Raw genomic sequence first — 19,324 nt, forward strand, 5'->3', positions numbered from 1 at the left:
CTACCCCACCTTGTTTTTGTCCATGTGTCCTTTATAGTTGTTCCTGTAAACCCATGTTTCAATGTTTGGTAGTACTTGTCCCCATGCCCCATCTTCTCATTGCTTCTCTGTAACAGAATTTTCTTGGCTTTTAAAATAAATATCCCCATTTGAATTTTAGGATTAATTTTAATGTCTTGTTAGAAAAAAATACTATTGAAATTTTTATGGCATCAAGTTAAATTTGTCAATTAGATTAAGGGAATATTGACATCTTTAAGATGTTGATGATCCTGTCCCAAAACATGAATATGTCTTTCCATTGTTCAGGTTTCTGTTGTCATTCTGTAAAATTTTCTTTATAAAGGTCTTGCAAATTTACTGTTGCAGTTAATTTTTGTTTTACTGAATCACATGGGTTTTCCAGGTAATAACTATAACTCCTCCAAGTGGTAATAGTTTTATTTATATTTTGCTAATTGTTATATCTCTTATTGATTCCTCTTTTCTAATTATATGGGCTAGAAAATACATTACATTAAATAATGTTTGTGAGAATATCTGTCCTTGTTATTTTAGTGACTTAGTGGAGATGATTTCCTCATGAAGTACGATTCTATCGGTAGTTTTAGGACTGAGTGAGAAAGAGCAAGGAAGTTTACATCTATTCTTATTTATTTAGTGTTATTATCAAACATGGTAATTGAGTTTTAGCAAATGTTTTTTAAGCAATTATGGAGATTGAATAGATGATTTTTCTCCTGATATTTTATTTTTATTTTTTCTCATACATAACCATCCTTGCATTTATTTGTAGTGTGTATTCCACATGACAATGGTATAATATTTTTTAAATATTCTGCTGGATTTTATTTGCTAATATTTTATTTGGGACAGTCATAAGTGAGATTGGTCTGCTATATTTTTTTAAATATATATAATTATATACAGATAACTACATATATTAGTGTTGGGAATTGTGATTTTTCTTTTTTCCCTCCTCACCTCTCTGGAGTAATCTATTCTTTAACAGTTTGGTAGAGCTCCCCTTTGCTTCCATCTCAGTATGTTGCTTTTCATGGTGATAGTTTTTTGATATTTTCTTTTTCCTCTTTGGAAATCAATTTTAGACTAAAAAATTTTCTTTTACAGTCAATCTTGGTAAATTATATTATTTTAAAATATTTTCTATTTGATCCAATTGTAAAATTTATTTATGCATCCTGTTTCTGTGGTTATTTTGTCTTCATTATTTATGTCATATGTTTACTGTCACGATAGATTAGTTAATAGTTTACCTAATTTATTAGTTATCTTTGAAAATAATTTATTTTTAAAATTTTCTGACTCATTTTTGCTGTAATCTATATTTATTTTTTCTGACTTTCTGAGTTGTCTTTTAAAATTAAATTTATTGGGGTGACATTGGCCAATAAGATTATATAGGTTTCAAGTGTACAATTCTATGTATGATACATTGTCTGTATATTGTCTTGTGTGCCCACCACCCAAAGTCAGATGTTTTTTCCATCACCATATGTTTGACTCCCTTTTCCCTGTACTGTGCCTCCATCCCCTTTTCCTCTGGTAACCAGCGTATTGTTGTGTCTGTGAGTTTTAGATTTTTTTCCGTTTTGCTCATTTGTTACTTTCAGTTTTATATCCCACATATGAATGATCATATGGTTCTTAACTTTTTCTGTAGGGCTTATTTTTAGCATGATACTGTCAAGATCCATCCATGTTGTCACAAATGGCAATATTTCATCTTCTTGTGTTCGAGTAGTGTTCCATGATATACATGTACCACATTTTCTTTATCCAACCATCTATCAAAGAACCTTTAGCTTGGTTTTCCTGTCTTGGGCATTGTGAATAAAACAGTGAATGTAGGGGTGCATATATCTTTTTGTAAATAAATGTTTTCAAATTTTTCGGGTCGACACCCTGAAAAGGGATTCCTTTGGTGGGTTATAGCTGTTCATGTTGTTGAAACTTCAAGGCGAGAAGCTGAGGGGCCCTGTCACCACCATGCCTCTGACATCATCTGAGTAGTCTTAATTCATTTCTGTTGTTTTCTTTCTTTGTTCATAGAAATATTCAGTGTTAAGAACTTTTCTCTGGGCACTGTAGCATCCCATAGATTCTGATATATTTTAATTTTAATGATATGAAATTTCATTGAAATGTCATGGTTTTCTAGAGATTTGCTTAAGTGTTGTTTGTAATAGTTTTAAAATTCCATGTTGGATTGGTATTGCTGGATTGATGGTAACTTTTTGCTTAGCACTATAAGAAATGCCAGATTGTTTATCAAAGTAGTTGTACTGTTTTTATATTTCCCACCAGCAATGTATGAGAATTCCATTTGTTTCATATCCTTGCTAGTATTGATAAAATCAGGTTTGAACTTGAAGAATACTAGTAGGTGTGTAGTGGTATCTTATTGAAGGTTTTAATTTGCATTTTCCCAATGACTAATAATGTGAGAATCTTCATTTGCTATTTGATATCCGTATACATTCTTTGTTGAAATTTGTGTAGATTCATTGTTTTTTTCCCATTAAATATTTGATATAGTTAATCAGTGAAGTTATCTAGGCCTGGAGTTTCACTTTGGGGAAGGTGTTTAGTAACAAAATTTGGTTCTATAGACAACGGGGTTTTTTTAGGTTTTCTGTTTACTGCTTATGTTAATTTTGGCAAGTTGCATTTTCCAAGAAATTTGTCCTTTCATCTACATCATTAAATTGTCAGTGTGAAGTTAGTCATGGTATTCTCTTATGATGCTTTTAACGTGTGTAGAATCTTTGGTGAACATGACACCCCCTTTTGTTTCCAGTAGTAATGATTATTTTCTAATAGCTAGGGGCTAGTTATTTTGTTGATTTTTTTCAAAGAACCAGCTTTTTTTGGTTTTTGGCAGTTTGTGGCAAAGTGTATATAACATAAAATTTACCACTTGAACCATTTTTAGGTATACAATTTAGTGGCAGTAAGTACATTCACATTGTTATGCAGTAATCACCATTATTCATCTCTAGAACTATTTTATCATCCCAAGCTGGAATTTTACTCATTAAGCAATAACAACCAGCTCCTCTTCCCCCTAATTGCCACATATTCGCTTATTCATTTGTTCATGGGCTTTTGGGCTGTTTCCACATTTCAGTTATGAATTATACTGAAATAAATATTAGTATATAAATACCAGTTTGAGTTCCTGATTTTAGTTATTTTGGGATTATACCCAGAAGTGGGATTACTGAATTGTATAATCTATTTTTAATATTTTAGGAACTACCATATTGTCTTCCATGATGGTTGTACTAGAAAGGAAAAAACTCAGCTTTTTCCTACTAGTTTTCCTACTTTTTCCTACTACTTTTTCCTACTAGTCTTCTTTACTACTCAAATGGAACACTTCACTTCTAACACTTCTGGTCACCAAATGTGTGAAGGTTTTTTTTCTACACTAAATAATTCTCTTTGGCACCAGCTAGGTGTTCAAGAATTCAACTCAGTTCTGACACTGTGCATCCATAGATAGCATCAGATTTCATAAATTAAGGAGTCAGTCCCATGAGCCCTAAAGGTGACAGTCATAAGCCCAGGTTGTCATCTGTGCTTCTGATCAATCTGCTATAGATCATAGGTTCCCATGACTGCCCTCCTAAGCTTTGATTAGTTCACTAGAGCAGGTCACAGAACTCATAACTCAGGGAAACACTTATGTTTACCAGTTTATTAAAGGATATGGTAAAGGATACAGATGTACAGTCCAATGAGAAGACATAGGGCAAGGTCTGGAGTGTACTGGTGCAAGAGCTTCTGACCTTGTGGAATTGTAGTGTGTCATCCTTCCTTTATGGGTATGCTCACCAAGTTGGAAGCTCCCTGAACTATTGGAATTTTAAGGATGTTTCCTCATGTAGGCATGATCAATTATAAACTCCATTTCCAGCCCTTTCCACTCTGGACAAGCTGGGGTGGGGTGCTGAAAATTTCAAGCTTTAAATCATGGCTTCTTCTTTCTGGTGATCAGTTCTCATCCAGGAATCATACATGATCCCACTTAGGATCACTGTATTAGAACAAAAGATGTTCCTAGTACACTAGTCACTCAGGAATTTACAAGTCCACACTTGTAGGAGCTCTGTGTCAGGGACAGGGTCAAAGACAAATATTAGAATAAAAGATGCTCCTAGTGTTCTTATCACTAGAAGTTCTGTGCCAGGAACCTGGAGAAGAGGCCAATATATATTCTTTTATTTCACATGTACCATTTCACATTCCCACCAGCAAAGCACAAGGGTTCCAATTTCTCCACATCCTTGTCAACACTTATTTTCTTAAACAGCCATTTTTAATAGCCACCCTAACGGGTGTGAGTGCTATCTCATTGTGGTTTTCATTTGCGTTTAACTGATTTGTGATATTGAGCATCTTTTATTGGGTTCTTGACCATTTGTTTATCTTTGGAGAAGTGTATGTTTATGTCCTTTGCTCATTTTAGAATTGGGTTTGTTTTTTGTTTGAGTTTTAGGAGTTTTCAAATATATCTTTAGGTATAAATTTCTTATCAGACACATGATTTGATATCAAGTATATTTGAAGAAGCAGCCTTTAATGCAGTTAATTTTTTTTACTGTTTTCTGTTTTGTTATTATCTGTTCTTTTTTATTCTTTTCCTTTTGTTTTACTTTGTTCTACTTTCTCTAACTTCTTAAAGTGGAACCTTAGATCACTGAATTTAGATCTTTTTTTCTTTTCTAATATAAGCACTTAAAGTTGTAGGTTCCCTTGAATCACTGCTTTAGTTTCATTCCACATATTTTGATACATATTTTATATTTTCACTTTCATTTACTTCCAAATATTTTCTGATTTTCCTTGTGATTTCATTTTGACCTACATAAATTATTTAGAAGTGTGCTATTTCATTCCTTGATATTTGAGGTTTATCTCGATATCTTCTTGTTAATTGATTCTGACTTAAATTTATTTGGATATAAGAAGATTATACTCTGATGATTTCAGTCCTTTTAAGTTTATTGAGTTTTGTTTTATGGTCCAGCACATGAATTATCTTTGTGAGTATACCATGTATTGTTTTCATATCATTTTGTTTAGTCTTTTTAATATGTATTATATAGTTGTTAGAAAAAGTGTTCTGTGAATGTCTGATCAAGTTGGTTGATAGTATTGTTCAGAACTTTTACGTCTTTAGAGATTTTTGGTTTAATTTGTTTATCAATTGGTGTGTAGATTTTTTTAGGTGAATTTAGAATTGTGTTTAGTCTAAGTCTAATGTTCTCTTTTACTGATCAAAGATCTGTGATCTACTCAATACTCTGTCAAGAATTCTCACAGCTCTGAGCTTTTATCCTATTTGGAAGCTAACAAATTAGCAAGTTTAGATGTAAGATTTTATTACAATAATGATTTTTTTCTCCCTGCATATCAGGAAGCACGTGTATTATGTTCATAGATTTTCCTTGTACTCCAAGTCCCGTGGTGATGATGCTAGCATCCTCGTTGGATACTGTGAGTGTAGTAGATTTGATTCCTAGCTTAACAACCCAAGCTTAGGGAACCCCAGTCTTTTAAATGGGTTGCAAACAGATTTGTTCAACCTTTGCCCCAGAGGGAGCCTTTATTAATCTGGACAGCAAATATGTCTGCCCTCTGTCTTGGATGGAGACATAATCTCCATCTTCTGTGCCATATAAATGTCCTTGAAAATTTATTGTGGAACAGAATTGCCTCTGGTCACATTGGGAGGCCCACGGTGAATTGTCTTCCAGTTGCCCAATGAATCATGAGTTTTTCCAGTCTGCATGGTGGAAACAGGCATTATTCTTGGTCTTTTGGGAGCTCCAGGCACTGTTTCTTCTCCATCCTTTCTGGTGGTCCTTTTCCTGGCCTCAAATAATTCTCTTGCACTTTTTTGCTGATCAGTAGTACTTAGGGTAATTTCTCTAGTGTGACTATGGCAGATCTATGGAGTTTTCTCTCTGTGCAATTTTTTTCATTTATGGTATTCTGTCCTGTGAACTCTTATTGTCTTAACTACTCCAGATTCTCTGCTTAGTTTCCACACCTCTGGATTTCTTTTAGGCTCTACCCAGATTCCTAATTCCCGTGGCCTGGAAACTCTCCAGGCAATTGGTGGGGGCAGTCATAGGGTTTACCTATGATTTCTTTCACTGTCCTTTGTTGCCTTAGTGTCTTGAAAGGTGCTGCCACTGTTACTCTGTGTTGCCTGTAGGTTGAAGTCCCTGGCTGCTTTTAATATTTTCTCTTATCATTGATTTCCAGCAGTTCGGTTATAATATTCCTTAGAGTAGCTGCTGCCTCCTTCTCCTCTTCCTCTTCCCTTTGTTGAGTTTCTTAGATCTGTGCCTTCCTAGTCTTCAGCAAATTTAGAAATTTTTGGCTATTATTTCCTCAAATATTTTTTCTTTTCCCTTATTTTGGACACTTTTATTGTGTTGTGTTTTAAGTGCATCAAACTCTTCTTCAGTGTGCAATCTGCTGTTAATTCAGTCTAGTGTATTTTTCATTTCTGCTTTGTAGTTTTTTTCTCTAGACACTCAATTTGATCTTTTTAAAATAGTTTCTGTGTCTCTTACATGCCCATTTTTTCTTTATAGTTTGAGCATTCAAATATGGCTATAAGTGCCTTAATATCCTTTTCTCCTTTTTTTCTAATCTTTTTTTTAAATGGGCTGCAAGTAAACTGTCTCAACTTTTCCTACTTTATATCATCGGTGTCAATCCTGTGTGTTTCCATTGACAGACTTATCCTCTTATAATGTGTTGTATTTTCCTGGGTTTTTTTTTTTTTATATTCCTGATAATTTTTTATTTTTTGTGAGATGTTTCAATTTTAGATTGTTGGATACTGGGTATTTTCATATTTCTATAAATAGTGTTGAGCTTTGTTCTTGGACAAAATTACTTTGAAACTGGTTGATTTTTTTGAGACTTCCTTTAAGTTTTTTTAGTTAGGATTGGTGCAAACTTTAGAGGTTTTTTTTTTTTTTTTAAACCATTACTGAGGCAATATCTGTGAATTATGAGATTTTTTTCATTTTGGCCTTTGGGAACACTAACTGTTCCCAGCTCTGTGTGAGCTCTGGGAATTGTTCTCTTTGATTGTTTCTGGACCTTTTCTGACATTGGGTAGTTTCATCACATGTATATGCTGATCATTACTCAGATGGAGACTTGGCCCTTTGCAGCTTTCAAAATCTCTCTCTGTGCAGTTCTCTCTTCTTTGGTACCCTATTCTGCATACTCTACCTGCTTGGCCTTCTCAGGCTCCCAGCTCTCTCTCTTCAAGACTCAAAGAGACTGTTGGACTCTGAATGGGTGAAAAGTAATTTTTTGAAGTAGCTTCAGATGAAATGAACTCCATCTTGTCCAGAAGCAGATATTGGCTTTTATTTTTATAATTATTGTAGTTGTATTATTGCAAAATTTGTTTATATGTTAATTTTATAGTTACTTTTCTTAATAATTTAAGCTATATTTTACAAAATCAAAGGTAGGTTTATTTTAAAATTAAGTCACTAGAAAATGTAAGATTAAACCTTATGATTTAAACTTAATTCTTTTTGTAGATTAGAGATGACACTTTCTTCTAGAAGAATTATCAATTCATTTTATAACTTATTTTAAAGATATATTTTCATATATAATGTTTTGTTATCTGTCTGTTTATGAATAAAGTTAGTAAATAAGTTTATTTTTAAAAATTCCAATATTTTATATTATTATGAACTCTTTCAAATGATTTCTACAAAAGAAAATGGAACAAGATTATTTTAGAAAAATCAGAAGACCAGAGCTAAAGTAAAATGCAAAAAGAAATTTTCAATATTACTATAAAACTTAGCAACAAATAAATTTTAACTTCTATATTCATCCATTACATCCCAAAGTATGTTTCAGCTATATGTAATTTTAATTATTTTTTCTCACCAACATTCTTATCACTTCAAAAATACCATAAATCAAACATTTTTAGTTTTTGTATGTTATAATGAAGAGAATATCATATCTTACCCACTACTACATTAAAACACATACAGAACAATCTTTATGAACAACAGAGGTAATTCAAGGAAAATTAAATATCAATATATAATATGCTTAGAAATGAGTTTGAGTGTTCAACATTCATTGAAAGATGACATGATAATTTTGTCCTACAGGATCTACTAGTAATTGTTTTCCTTCATTTTCTTTTTTATACTTTTTTACTCTCTGAATATATGAAAAATGAATAAGATTTTGAGTGTCTTCACAGTTCTACTCTCTCTACACTAGACAGTAGGCAAGGAGCAAGAAGAGAGATTGATTTATACAACAAATTACCTTTATTTATTTGCTTGTTTATTTATATTGAATTTATTGGTGTGACACACTGGTTAACAGAATTATACAGGTTTCAGGTGCACAATTCTATAACAAATCATCTGTACACTGTATTGTTTGTTTACCACCCCACGTCAAGGTTGCGCCCACCACCATTTATCCCACTTAGACTCTCTTCTACCTCCCTCCATCCCACACCCTGATAGTCACCACACTGTTTTCCATGTCCATGAGTTTTGTCTCTTTAAAATTTTTGTTCAATCCCTCCATAATGCCCACCCAGTCCCAGCTACCACACTCAGGTGTCCGCCTGTTCTCTATGACTTTCCACTATTTTCTTGTTAGTTCATTTTGTTCATTTGATTTCACATATGAGTGAAATCAGATGGTATTTGTCTTTCCCTGACTGGCTTATTTCACTTAGCATAATGCTCTCCAGATTCATCCATGCTGTCACAAAGGGCAAGATTTCCTTTGTTTTTATGGAGAAGTTGTATTGCATTGTGTAAATGTACCACAGCATTTTTATCCACTCATCTACTGATGGACACTTGGGCTGCATCTAAATCTTGGCTATTGTAAATAATACTGCAATGATCACTGGGGTACATATATCTTTTCAAACTACTGTTTTGGGTTTCTTCAAAGAAACACCTAGAAGTGGCATTGCTGGGTCATAAGGCAATTCCATTTTTGAGGTAACTCCATAGTGCTTTCCACTGAGGCTGTACCAATCTGCACTCCCTCCAGAAGTGCATGAGGGTTCCTGTTTTTCTATATCCTCGCCAACACTTGTTGTTTGTTGATTTACTGATGCTAGCCATTCTGACAGGTGTGAGGTGATATGCCATTATAATTTTAATGTGCATTTCTCTGATGACTGGTGACACTGAGCATCTTTTCATATACTGATTAGTCATCTGTATGTTATCTTTGGAGAAGTGTTCATTGCTCATATTTTAATTGGATTCTTTGTATTTTTGATGTTGAGTTTTGTGAGTTCATTGATGAATATACTCTCCCATTGAAAGGGTTGTCTTTTCATTTTGATTGTTACCTTTGTTGTGCAAAAACTCTGTAGTTTGACGTAGTCCCATTTGTTTATTTTTTTCTTCTGTTTTTCTTGCCCAAAGAGAATGTCAGAAAAAATATTGCTACATGACATGTTTGAAATTTTACTGTCTATATTTTCTTCTAGGATTTTTATGGTTTCGGGCCTAACACTTATATATTTAATCAATTTTGTTTATCTTTTCAAAGAACTAACTCTTGGATTTTTGTGTCCTTTTTAAGACTCCATTTCATTTATTTCTGCTCAGATCTTTATTATGTCCTTCCTTCTACTTTGGGCTTTGTTGTTCTTCTTCAAATTCCTTTAAGTAGAAAGTTAGATTGTTTTTTTGAGCTTTTTCTTGTTTTTTTGGGTGGGGGGATAGGCCTGTAGTGCTATGAATTTCGCTCAGGATTGCTTTCCCAGTGTCCCACAGATTTTGGATTGTTGTATCCTCAAAGCATCTTTTGATTTCTTCTTTGATCTTGTTGACCCATTCATTGTTTAAGAACACACTATTTAGCTTCCATGTGTGCATGTTTTTCAGTGTTCTTGTGATTGATTTCTAGTTTCATAGTATTATATGGTCAGAGAATGCTGACCATATGCTTGATATCATTCCAGCCTTCTTAAATTTATTGAGACATGCTTTGTGTCCTAAGATGTGGTCTGTCCTAGAAAATGTTTCATGTGTACTTGGAAAATATGTATATTGTGCTGCTTTGGGGTGAAAAGCTCGGAAGATATCAATTAAATCCATTTGATCTAGTGTGTCATTTAAGGACACTGTCTCCTTATTGATTTTCTTTCTGGAAGATCTATCCATTGAAGTCAGTGGGGTATTAAAATCCCTGACTATCCCTGTATTCCTGTCACTCTCTTCCTTTATGTCCATGAAGATATGCTCTGCATTTTTAGGTGTTCCTGTGTTGGACAGGTATACATTTAGTAGGGTTTTATCCTCTTGTTGGATTATTCTCTTTATCATTATATAGTATCCTTCTTTGTCTCTTACTATAGCTTTGGTTTTAAAGTCTATTTTATTGGATATAAGCACTGTTACCTCAGCTTTTTTTTCTTTTCCATTTGCATGAAAAATATTTTTCCATCCCTTTACTCTTAGTATGTGTATATCTTTTTATCTGAGATAGGTCTCTTGGAGGCAGCAAATATGAGTCTTGTTTTCTTATCCATTCAGCTACCCTATGTCTTTTGTTCAGAGCATTTAAGCCATTTACACTGAAGATGATTATTGAAAAATACATATGTAATGCCATTTTATTGTTATAAGACTGTTTCATTCTGTTCTTTTCTCTCTTTCTTTTTTTCTTCTTTTTAAAGAAGCCCTTTAACATTTATTGCAGTACTAGTTTGGTGTTAACAAACTCATTTACCTTTTTCTTATGTGGGAAGCTTCTTATTTCTTCTTCAATTTTAAATGATAGCCTTGCTGGGTAAAGTAGCCATGATTATAGGTACTTGCTTTTCATTACCTTGAATATTTCATGCCACTGCCTATGGACTGCTATGTTTCTGTTGAGTAATCAGAAGCCAGTCTAATTGGTGCTCCTTTGTAGGTACTACCTGCTTTGCTCTTGTAGCTTTTAGGATTCTCTCCTCATCTTTAAGTCTTGTCATTTTAACTATGATGTGTCTGGGCATAGGCCTCTTTGGGTCCAACTTGTTTGGGACTCTCTGAGCTTGTTGGACTTGTGTGTCTTTTTCCTTCACCACATTAGGAAAGTTTTCAGTCATTATTTCTTCAAATAAGTTATTGATCCCTTGCTTGCTCCCTTCTGCTGGTATTCCGATGATGCAGATATTGTTATGCTTCATGTTGCCTAAAATGTATTTTAAGCTTTCCTCACTTTTTAAAAATATTTTTTCCTTTCGCTGTTCTGCCTGAGTGTTTTTTCCTACCTTGTCTTCCAGAACGCTGATTTGATCCTCTGTTTCATTTAACCTCCTGTTTATTCCTTCCAGTGTATTATTTATTTCAGATACTATATTCTTTTATTTCTGACTGGTACTTTTTTATAGTTTCTATGTCTTTTTTTCATGCTGTTGAGTATGCTTATAATCATTACTCTAAATTTTCTGTCTGATAAATTGCTTGTTTCCAGTTCATCTTCTTCTTTGGAGAATTCTCTCATTTGAGAGTTCTTTCATTTGGGGTCTGTTTCTTTGTCTTCCCATTTTGTCTGACTCTTTGTATTTTCCCCCTTAGTTGTTAAACTATTTAAGCTGTAACCAGCAGCCCTGCTTTAGCTCCACAGGGTGGGGCAGAGTAATTCCTATGGGTGGCTGTTGCTTCCCCGCAGGCTGATGCCACTTTTAAAGGAGTGCTCTGCCTGAGAAAGACAGCTTCTGCAGTGTCAGGAATGACTCAGCACAGGGATCATTGTGGCTCTCCTCTCAGTTCTCTCCCCAGAGCCTCTGGCCCCAGACTTTCCTCAAGCATCTCTAGTCCACTCTGCTCTCCCTCTGTCAGAGGCCAGAGTAAGTGGCTGCGAACGAAATTTTGTACATTGGCTGTGTAAGAGGCTTTCTGCATCTCTACCCATCTTTCCCTGGCAGACACAAACCCTGCTGCTTTTCACAGTTTTCTGGGTTTCTTTCTAGCTCTAGTGCTGTAGGCTGGGGAGCCCAACTTGGGGTTTAGATCCCATACTTCTCAGGGGAACCGCCCAGCTGTTGAAATATCCCTCTGGAACTTCACTTGCTGCCTGGTAAAGCCCAGGCTCCCTGTGGGAGCCCAGCCAGCCCTGTCTCACCTCCTCTGCACTCCCTACCAGTCCCATTGTGGTGAAGTGGTTTCTTCTATCTGTCCTTGGTTATAGGCTTCTCTCCAGTGTTCAGTTGTTTATTCTGGATGATTTCTTTACAATGTTATAAATCCAGACTGATGTTGGGAGAAGGTAGTATAGCTTCCCCTTACTCTTCTACCATCTTGGGTCTCTCTTAGTTTTGGATTTATTCTTGTGTATAGTATAAGATAGTGGAAGTGTTTCATTTTTTGCTTGTATTCATCCAATTGAATAGACTGTCTTTACGCCATTGTATGTTTTTGCCTCCTGTGTCAAATAATAACTGATTATAAAGGTGTGAGTTTATTTCTGGGCTCACTATTTCATTAATCTATGTGTCTGTTTTTATACCTGTAGTATGCTGCTTTGATTACTATCGTTTGTAGTATAGTTTGGTATCAAGTATTGCTGCAGTCTTTTGTAAGTCCATATAAATTTTTGGAATATTTGTTCTACTTTTCTGAACTATTGGTATCTTGATAGTAATTGCACTGACTTTATAGATTGCTTTGGGTAGGGTGTATATTTTAATGATGTTAATTTTTCCTATCCATGAGCACAGTATATCTTCTTCAGTTTCTTTAGTGTCTTCTTATTTTCTGAGTATAGGTCTTTTACATCCTTGGTTAAGTTTATTGTTGGGTTTGCAAGCAGTTGAGAATGGGTTGTTTTCTTGTTTCCTCTTCTGATAGTTCACTACTGGTGTAATAATGTAACTGATTTCTGGATATTTACTTTGTATACTACTACTTTAGTAGTTTTATAAGTTTTTTGGTGGAATCTTTAGGGTTCTCAATATAAAGTATAATGTCATCTGCAATTAATGACAGTTTTACTTAGTGTTTTCTAATTTGGATGCCTTTTATTTTTTCTTATCTGATTACTGTGGCTAGGACTTCCAGTACCTTATTGAATAAGAGTGGTAAAAGTGGACATTACTCTCATGTTCCTGATTGTAAAGGAAATGCTTATAGTTTTTACCCATTGAGTATGATATTGTCTGTGGGTATGTTATACATGGCCTTCCTTATGTTGAGGTTTATATTTCCTCTATTACCATGTTCCTGAGAATTTTTTTTAACCATGAATGGGTGCTAGATTTTATTAGATGCTCTTTCTGTGTCCATTGATATAATCATGTAGTTTTTATCCTTCATTTTATGTGATGTATCTATCATGTTTATTGATATGGGGATATTGTACCAACCTTGCATCCTCAGAAAAAATTCCATGTGATCATGGTGTATGATCTTTTCAGCCTGTTACTGGATTTGGTTTGCCAATATTTTGTTGAGGATATTAGCATCTATGTTTATCAGGGACACAGACCTATAAATTTTTATTTCTTTGTAGTATCTTTATTTGGTTTTGGAATTAAGATAATGCTGGCCTTGTAAAATGAGCCTGGGAACCTTCCCTCTTTTTGAATTTTTTGGAATAGTTTGAGAAGGATAGGTGTTAATTCTTCTTTGAATGTCTGGTAAATTTTACGGTCCAGGACTTCTGTTTGTTGGGAGTTTCTTGATTACTGCTTTAATCTTAGTAGTTGTAATCATTCTATTCAGATTATCTGATTCTTCTTGATTCCGTTTTGGAAAATTGTATGTTTTTAGGACTTTATCCATTATGTCCCGATTATCTAATTTGTTGGCATATAGTTGTTCTTAATATTTTCTTACAATCCTTTGTATTTCTTTGGTGCCAGTTGTTACTCTTTTATTTCTGATTTTATTTATTTGAATCTTCTCCTTTTCTTTTTCTTAGTCTGGTTAAAGACTTGTCAATCTTGTTTATGTTTTCGGAGAACCAGCTTTTGATTTTATTGATCTTTTGTATTTTTTTAGACTCTATTTTGTTTGTTTATGTTCTAATCTGTATTATTTCCTTCCTTCTACTCACTTTGGGCTTTGTTGGCTTTTGTCAATTACCCTTAAGTATAATGTTAGATTATGTGTTTTAGATTTGTTTTTGTTTTTTTTTTTTGAGATAAGCCTGTAATACTATGAATTTCCCTGTTAAGACTGATTTCACTGTGTCTCACAGGTTTTAGGTTTTTGTGTTCTGATTTTCATTTGTTTTAAGGTATCTTTTGATTTCTTTGATCTCATTGTTAACCCATGTATTGTTTAGTAACATGTTCTTTAGCCCCCAAGTCTTTGTTTCTTAGTTGTTTTTTTTAAGATTTTACTTATTTATTTTTAGAGGAGAGGAAGGGAAGGAGAAGGAGAGAAACATCAATGTGTGGTTGCCTCTTGTGCACCTCCTGCTGAGGACCTGACCTGCAATGCAGGCATGTGCCCTGATTGGGAATTGACCCAGTGACCCTGTGGTTCACAGGCCAGCATTCAGTCCACTGAACCACACCAGCCAGGGCTCATGCAGCTTTTAAGATTCTCTCTTTGTTTTTGACCTTTGGCATTTTAAAAATGATGTGAATTGGTATGAGCCTCTTTGGGTCCATCTTGTTTGGGACACTGTGCTTTCTGGATTGTGGTTTTTTCTTTACTGGGTTATGGATATTTTCATTCATTATTTCTTTAAATAGCTTTTAATCTCTTGCTCTCTTTTCTCTTTCTGGTAGCACTATTATGTGGGTGTTGTTATGTGTCATGTGTTCCAAAGGTCACTTACTATACTTATTTATTTTTTCTTTTTGCTGCTCTGAATGGGTGTGTTTTTTTTCCTACCTTGTCTTCCAAATCAGTGATTTGATCCTCTGCTTCATTCATCCTATGTTTTATTCCTTCCAGTGTATTCTTCATTAAATATAGTATTCTTCATTTATGATTGATCCTTTTTTATGGTTGCTATGTTCTTTTCATGTTGTTGAGCAGCCTTATGCCATAACATTGAACTTTCTCTCTGGGAAATTGTTTGTCTCCATTTCATTTAGCTCTCTTTGGGGGAGATTTTTCTGTACTTTTATTTGAGACCTGTTTCTTTGTCTCCCGATTGACTGCCTTTTTGTGTTTGTTTCTATTTATTAGATAGGTCTGCTATGACTCCTAGTCCTTGTAGGGTGGCCTTGGAGCAGTCTCTTTGATCATCTGAATTGGGTGCTCCAGGAATGTTTTTTGTGTGGGTTTGGTGGGCTCCCCTGTAGTAATTGAGTCTTGATTGCTATTGGTCTGTTTGTGCCTGGATTCACCCTGCTGAGTAGGATGCTGAACCTTGACCATGGTATGTGAGCTGCTGTGCAGGTGCTGGTGATGTGAAGCAGAGTTCCTCTTAGCATGGTTTGGTGCTTGCTGAGATCTCCCTTTGGATATGCTGCTTGTGAAGCTTATTGGATCCTGTTCTGCTATTATCTAAAGCAGGCCACTGGGGGTTTTTTCTGGGTCTCATGGGAGGGACTCTGGTGCACCCCAATGTTGGACCCTGTTTGTGACTGGCTCTTGGCAATCTGTTTGGAGCTACAAGTGTTCCACAGTTTGTGTCTGCCTCTACTGGGCAAGTGTGTGCTTGTGAAGGACAAAGCTGCACATGAAAGTTGGCCGTTCCAGCACTAGGTTTGGTGGCAGGTCAACAGTATTCCCAAGGTTCCCTAACGAGATTCACTGCCATCTGTTTCTACTTGCCAGCTACCTGTTAGGCTCAGTCACTTTAAGAACCTCTGGGTATACTCCTCAGCAGGGCATAAGCTTCACTGAATGGGTTGAGAGGGAGTCCAGAGTGTGGAGTTATTACTTTCCCCTGTGCTGATGCCTCACAGAGGGGAGTGCTCCTACCAAGAAAGATGGTGTTTCCTGAATGGATGAATGACTCAGCTCCGGGATCCTGCCAGCTGTCCTTTTAGCTTCCTCCCCAGAGCCACAAACCCCAGACTTTAGTTTGCTCTGCCCTGTTTCTGTTGAAGCTCAGGCTGAGTGGCTTCGAATGAAATTTGTGTGTGTGGCCTGTTGAGGGGATGCCTTTGTCTCTAGCAGACTCCTGCCCGTCTCTGGCAGAAAGAAATTCCCCTGCTTTTTACAGGCAGATTTTTGTATGGGTGCCTCTTCCCAGCTCTGGTTCTCTGGGCTGGAGTGCCTGGTTTGGGGTTTAGATTCCATGCCTCTCAGGGGGAATCCCCTGCGACTGAGCTATCCCTCTGGAGCCACAGCTGCCACCCGTAGGAGTCTCTTCATGTCTCTTTACCCTTCCTATCAGTCTTGATGTGGCTTCTTTTTTTTTAAGTTTTTAAGTATCTTATTAATTATGCTATTACAGTTGACCCATTTTTTCTCCCCTTTATTCCCCTCTACCCTGCACCCCTCCTCCCACCAGCACTTTCCTTACTCAGTTCATGTCCATGGGTCATACATATAAGTTGGCTTCTCCATTACCCATACTATTCTTAATCTACCCCTGTGTGTTTTGTACCTGCCGTTTATGCTTATTTCCTATACCTTTTCCCCCATTGCCCCTTCCCCAACTCCCAACCCTCCCTGTGATCTCCATTTCTGTGATTCTGTTCCTGTTCTAGTTGTTTGCTTAGTTTATTTTTGTTTTTGTTATTAGGTTCAAAAAATGTTTTGTTTTTTAGGTTTGTTGATAGTTGTGAGTTTGTTGTCATTTTACTGTTCATAGTTTTGATCTTCTTTTTCTTAGATAAGTCCCTTTAACATTTCATATAATAAGGGCTTGGTGATGATGAACTTTAACTTGACCTTTTCTAGGAATCACTTCCATTCTAAATGATAGCTTTGTTGGTAGAGTAATCTTGGATGTAGGTCTGTGCCTTTTATGGCTTCTTCTATAAATCCTTGATTATAAGACTTCTCTTCAGCTAGTTTTCACTTAGCTATTCAGGATGATTGTTTTGTAATTTAATTGTAATTCCAGTTTTGTCCTGGGAGGAGGTAAATATAGCTTCCACGTACTCTGCTGCCATCTTGGATAGAGTGTTTCATTATTTAATTTTTGGTGAATTTATGAGGTTTGTATTATTCCCCAATTAGAAAACTGGATTTGAAAGGTATACTCGCACATTTTTATCTTTCATTGTAGTATAATAGTATCTTCCTGTAAGCACTTAGAATGTTGATTTCAATCCATAAAGTTCACATATTCAAAGCATAATAGGAATTTCATTATTTAGAAAATTGCTTTAATGTCAGTGACCTTGTAATGTACTTAAAAAATATTCTCTTACAGATCAGAGGGCTGATATTGGATGGATCTCGACAGATAATCCAAGAAAGTTTAAAAAATGGCTTTCTACATCCGCTATCTGAAAAACCAAAGTGTAGTGAGCCCATTGCTTTACCACTGGATACCTGCAATTTGTCAGAATTATGTGAAATGGCAAAGCATTTGCCTTCTCTGAATGAAATGGAACTTCTGACATTACAATTGATGGAAAATGATATGTTTGTTACAGAACAGGATTTATTTTTACGGCTTGTTGAAAACAACTCCAGTTTTACAAAAATCATTACTTTAATGGGACAGAAGTATCTTGTGCCACCAAAAAGCTGTTTTCTTTTGTCTGACATTTCTTGTATGCACCCACTTTTGAATTGTGAGTAATTATTATGTTTATTATTAGAAAAAGAATTTTTCTCTGGCCTCAGAAATCAAGACTTTGTCTGAATAGGGTAAACACTGAATTTTCTCAGTGTAATTTTTCTTTTAAATTCAATTTTGAAATGTAGACATTAGTTTTTTTTAATCCTCACTTGAGATATGTTTATTAATATTTAGTGAGAGAGAGGAAGGGAGAAAGAGAAGTTATAAGACTGAAGTTTATTTCATATAAAAAGTTTAAAAAATAAAGCAAAAACCCCTGAGGTTTGAAAGGACCATATTAACATTACTGTGAAGACTTAGAGGGCATTTGAAATAATTAGTATCCAGGCCCTGGCTGGGTAGTTCAGTTGGTTAGAGCATCATCTTGATATGCTAAGGTTGTGGGTTTGATCCCCAGTCATGGCACACACAAGAAGCAGCCAATGAATGTGTAACTAAGTGGAGCAACAAATCTCACTGTTTTTCTCTCTCTGTTTCTTTTCCTAATCCCCGTAAAATCAATAAATTAAAAAAAATCATTAGTGTCTACCTAAGTGAATTGTAGTTATTTTTAGTAGTCTTTGTAAAAATAGTGGTAGGTGAAATCATGTTAAATCCCAGCAGTACTAAATTAAAGAGGGAATCTCTTAATATGTTTAGATAAGTTATTCTGTTTGAATAAATGCCACAGATTCTTTGTTGCATTGCATTATATTTTTTTATGTAGTAAATGCATTCCAGTTTGGGAGAACATGTTTAGTTTTTAAAGTGATTACATATAGAAGGTAGTTTCTGAAAGTGTGTTTTTGTTCTTAGGTGGGAAAACATATGATGTCATTGTGATAGATCCACCATGGCAGAACAAATCCGTTAAGAGAAGCAATAGGTAGGTATAAATAAGTTTTTTATTAGATATATTTCCTAAAGCTATTGTTTTTGTACGTTTTATTTACATATGCTAAAAGCATTAGTTTATGACAGAGTTTGTCTCAAACTACTAAAACACTTTCATGTTAAAATTTTAATTTTCTTACCTAGGTAATTCTCTTGAATTAGCTATATAGAGATTGCCAGAAGTAGGTTTATAGTTGTGAGTATAGTTGAGAGTTTATTTTTGTATTATTATTTATTAATTATTGTGTTATTTACTTGTATTATAACTGTAAACCTACCTTTGCCCACCCCTGTGTATAGGTGTAAGGAATGACTGAGGTTACTGAGCAAGGAATGTTGCTCTGTAACAGCACAGAGCAACATTTTTGCCTTCTTTGACATCACCTTCTAAAGTTTAGGATTACTATGTACCAAATTACTTTAATGGATTTCTTTAATAATCTGACCATTGCCCTGACTGCTGGAGGTAATCTGTATTATACCTGTTAGGACTGTCCTTGTGTAGTGCAGGTACGGATGGGTGGAATGGGCATCATTTGTTGAAAAGGTTGTTTTTTCTCCCTTGCTTCTCATATTACAGTTAAGTGTTAAATGCAAAAGAATCAGAGTCTAGTTCTGTAATATTCTTTGGTAATGTGTTCCAGTTTTCTTCAAGAATTATTTTAAAAAGTATATAGCTTAAATTTCATTTGCTTCTTTTTATTTTAATGAAAATTGATTT

General features: G+C 35.0%; 1 protein-coding gene across 3 annotated transcripts in view; it reads left to right on the forward strand.

The window, feature by feature from the left end:
* Positions 1-19,324, forward strand: part of METTL4 (methyltransferase 4, N6-adenosine) — a 46,367-nt gene that overhangs the window by 6,492 nt on the left and 20,551 nt on the right. For all 3 annotated transcript variants that reach the window (XM_045850039.1, XM_045850038.1, XM_045850037.1), the window contains exons 4-5: positions 17,356-17,722; positions 18,526-18,595. In XM_045850039.1, the coding sequence (XP_045705995.1) occupies positions 17,356-17,722; positions 18,526-18,595 (437 nt within the window). The remainder of the gene's footprint in view (positions 1-17,355; positions 17,723-18,525; positions 18,596-19,324) is intronic.

The sequence above is a fragment of the Phyllostomus hastatus genome, unplaced genomic scaffold, assembly GCF_019186645.2.
Source record: "Phyllostomus hastatus isolate PE091 unplaced genomic scaffold, TTU_PhHast_1.1 phas_contig_80, whole genome shotgun sequence".
NCBI lineage: Eukaryota > Metazoa > Chordata > Mammalia > Chiroptera > Phyllostomidae > Phyllostomus > Phyllostomus hastatus.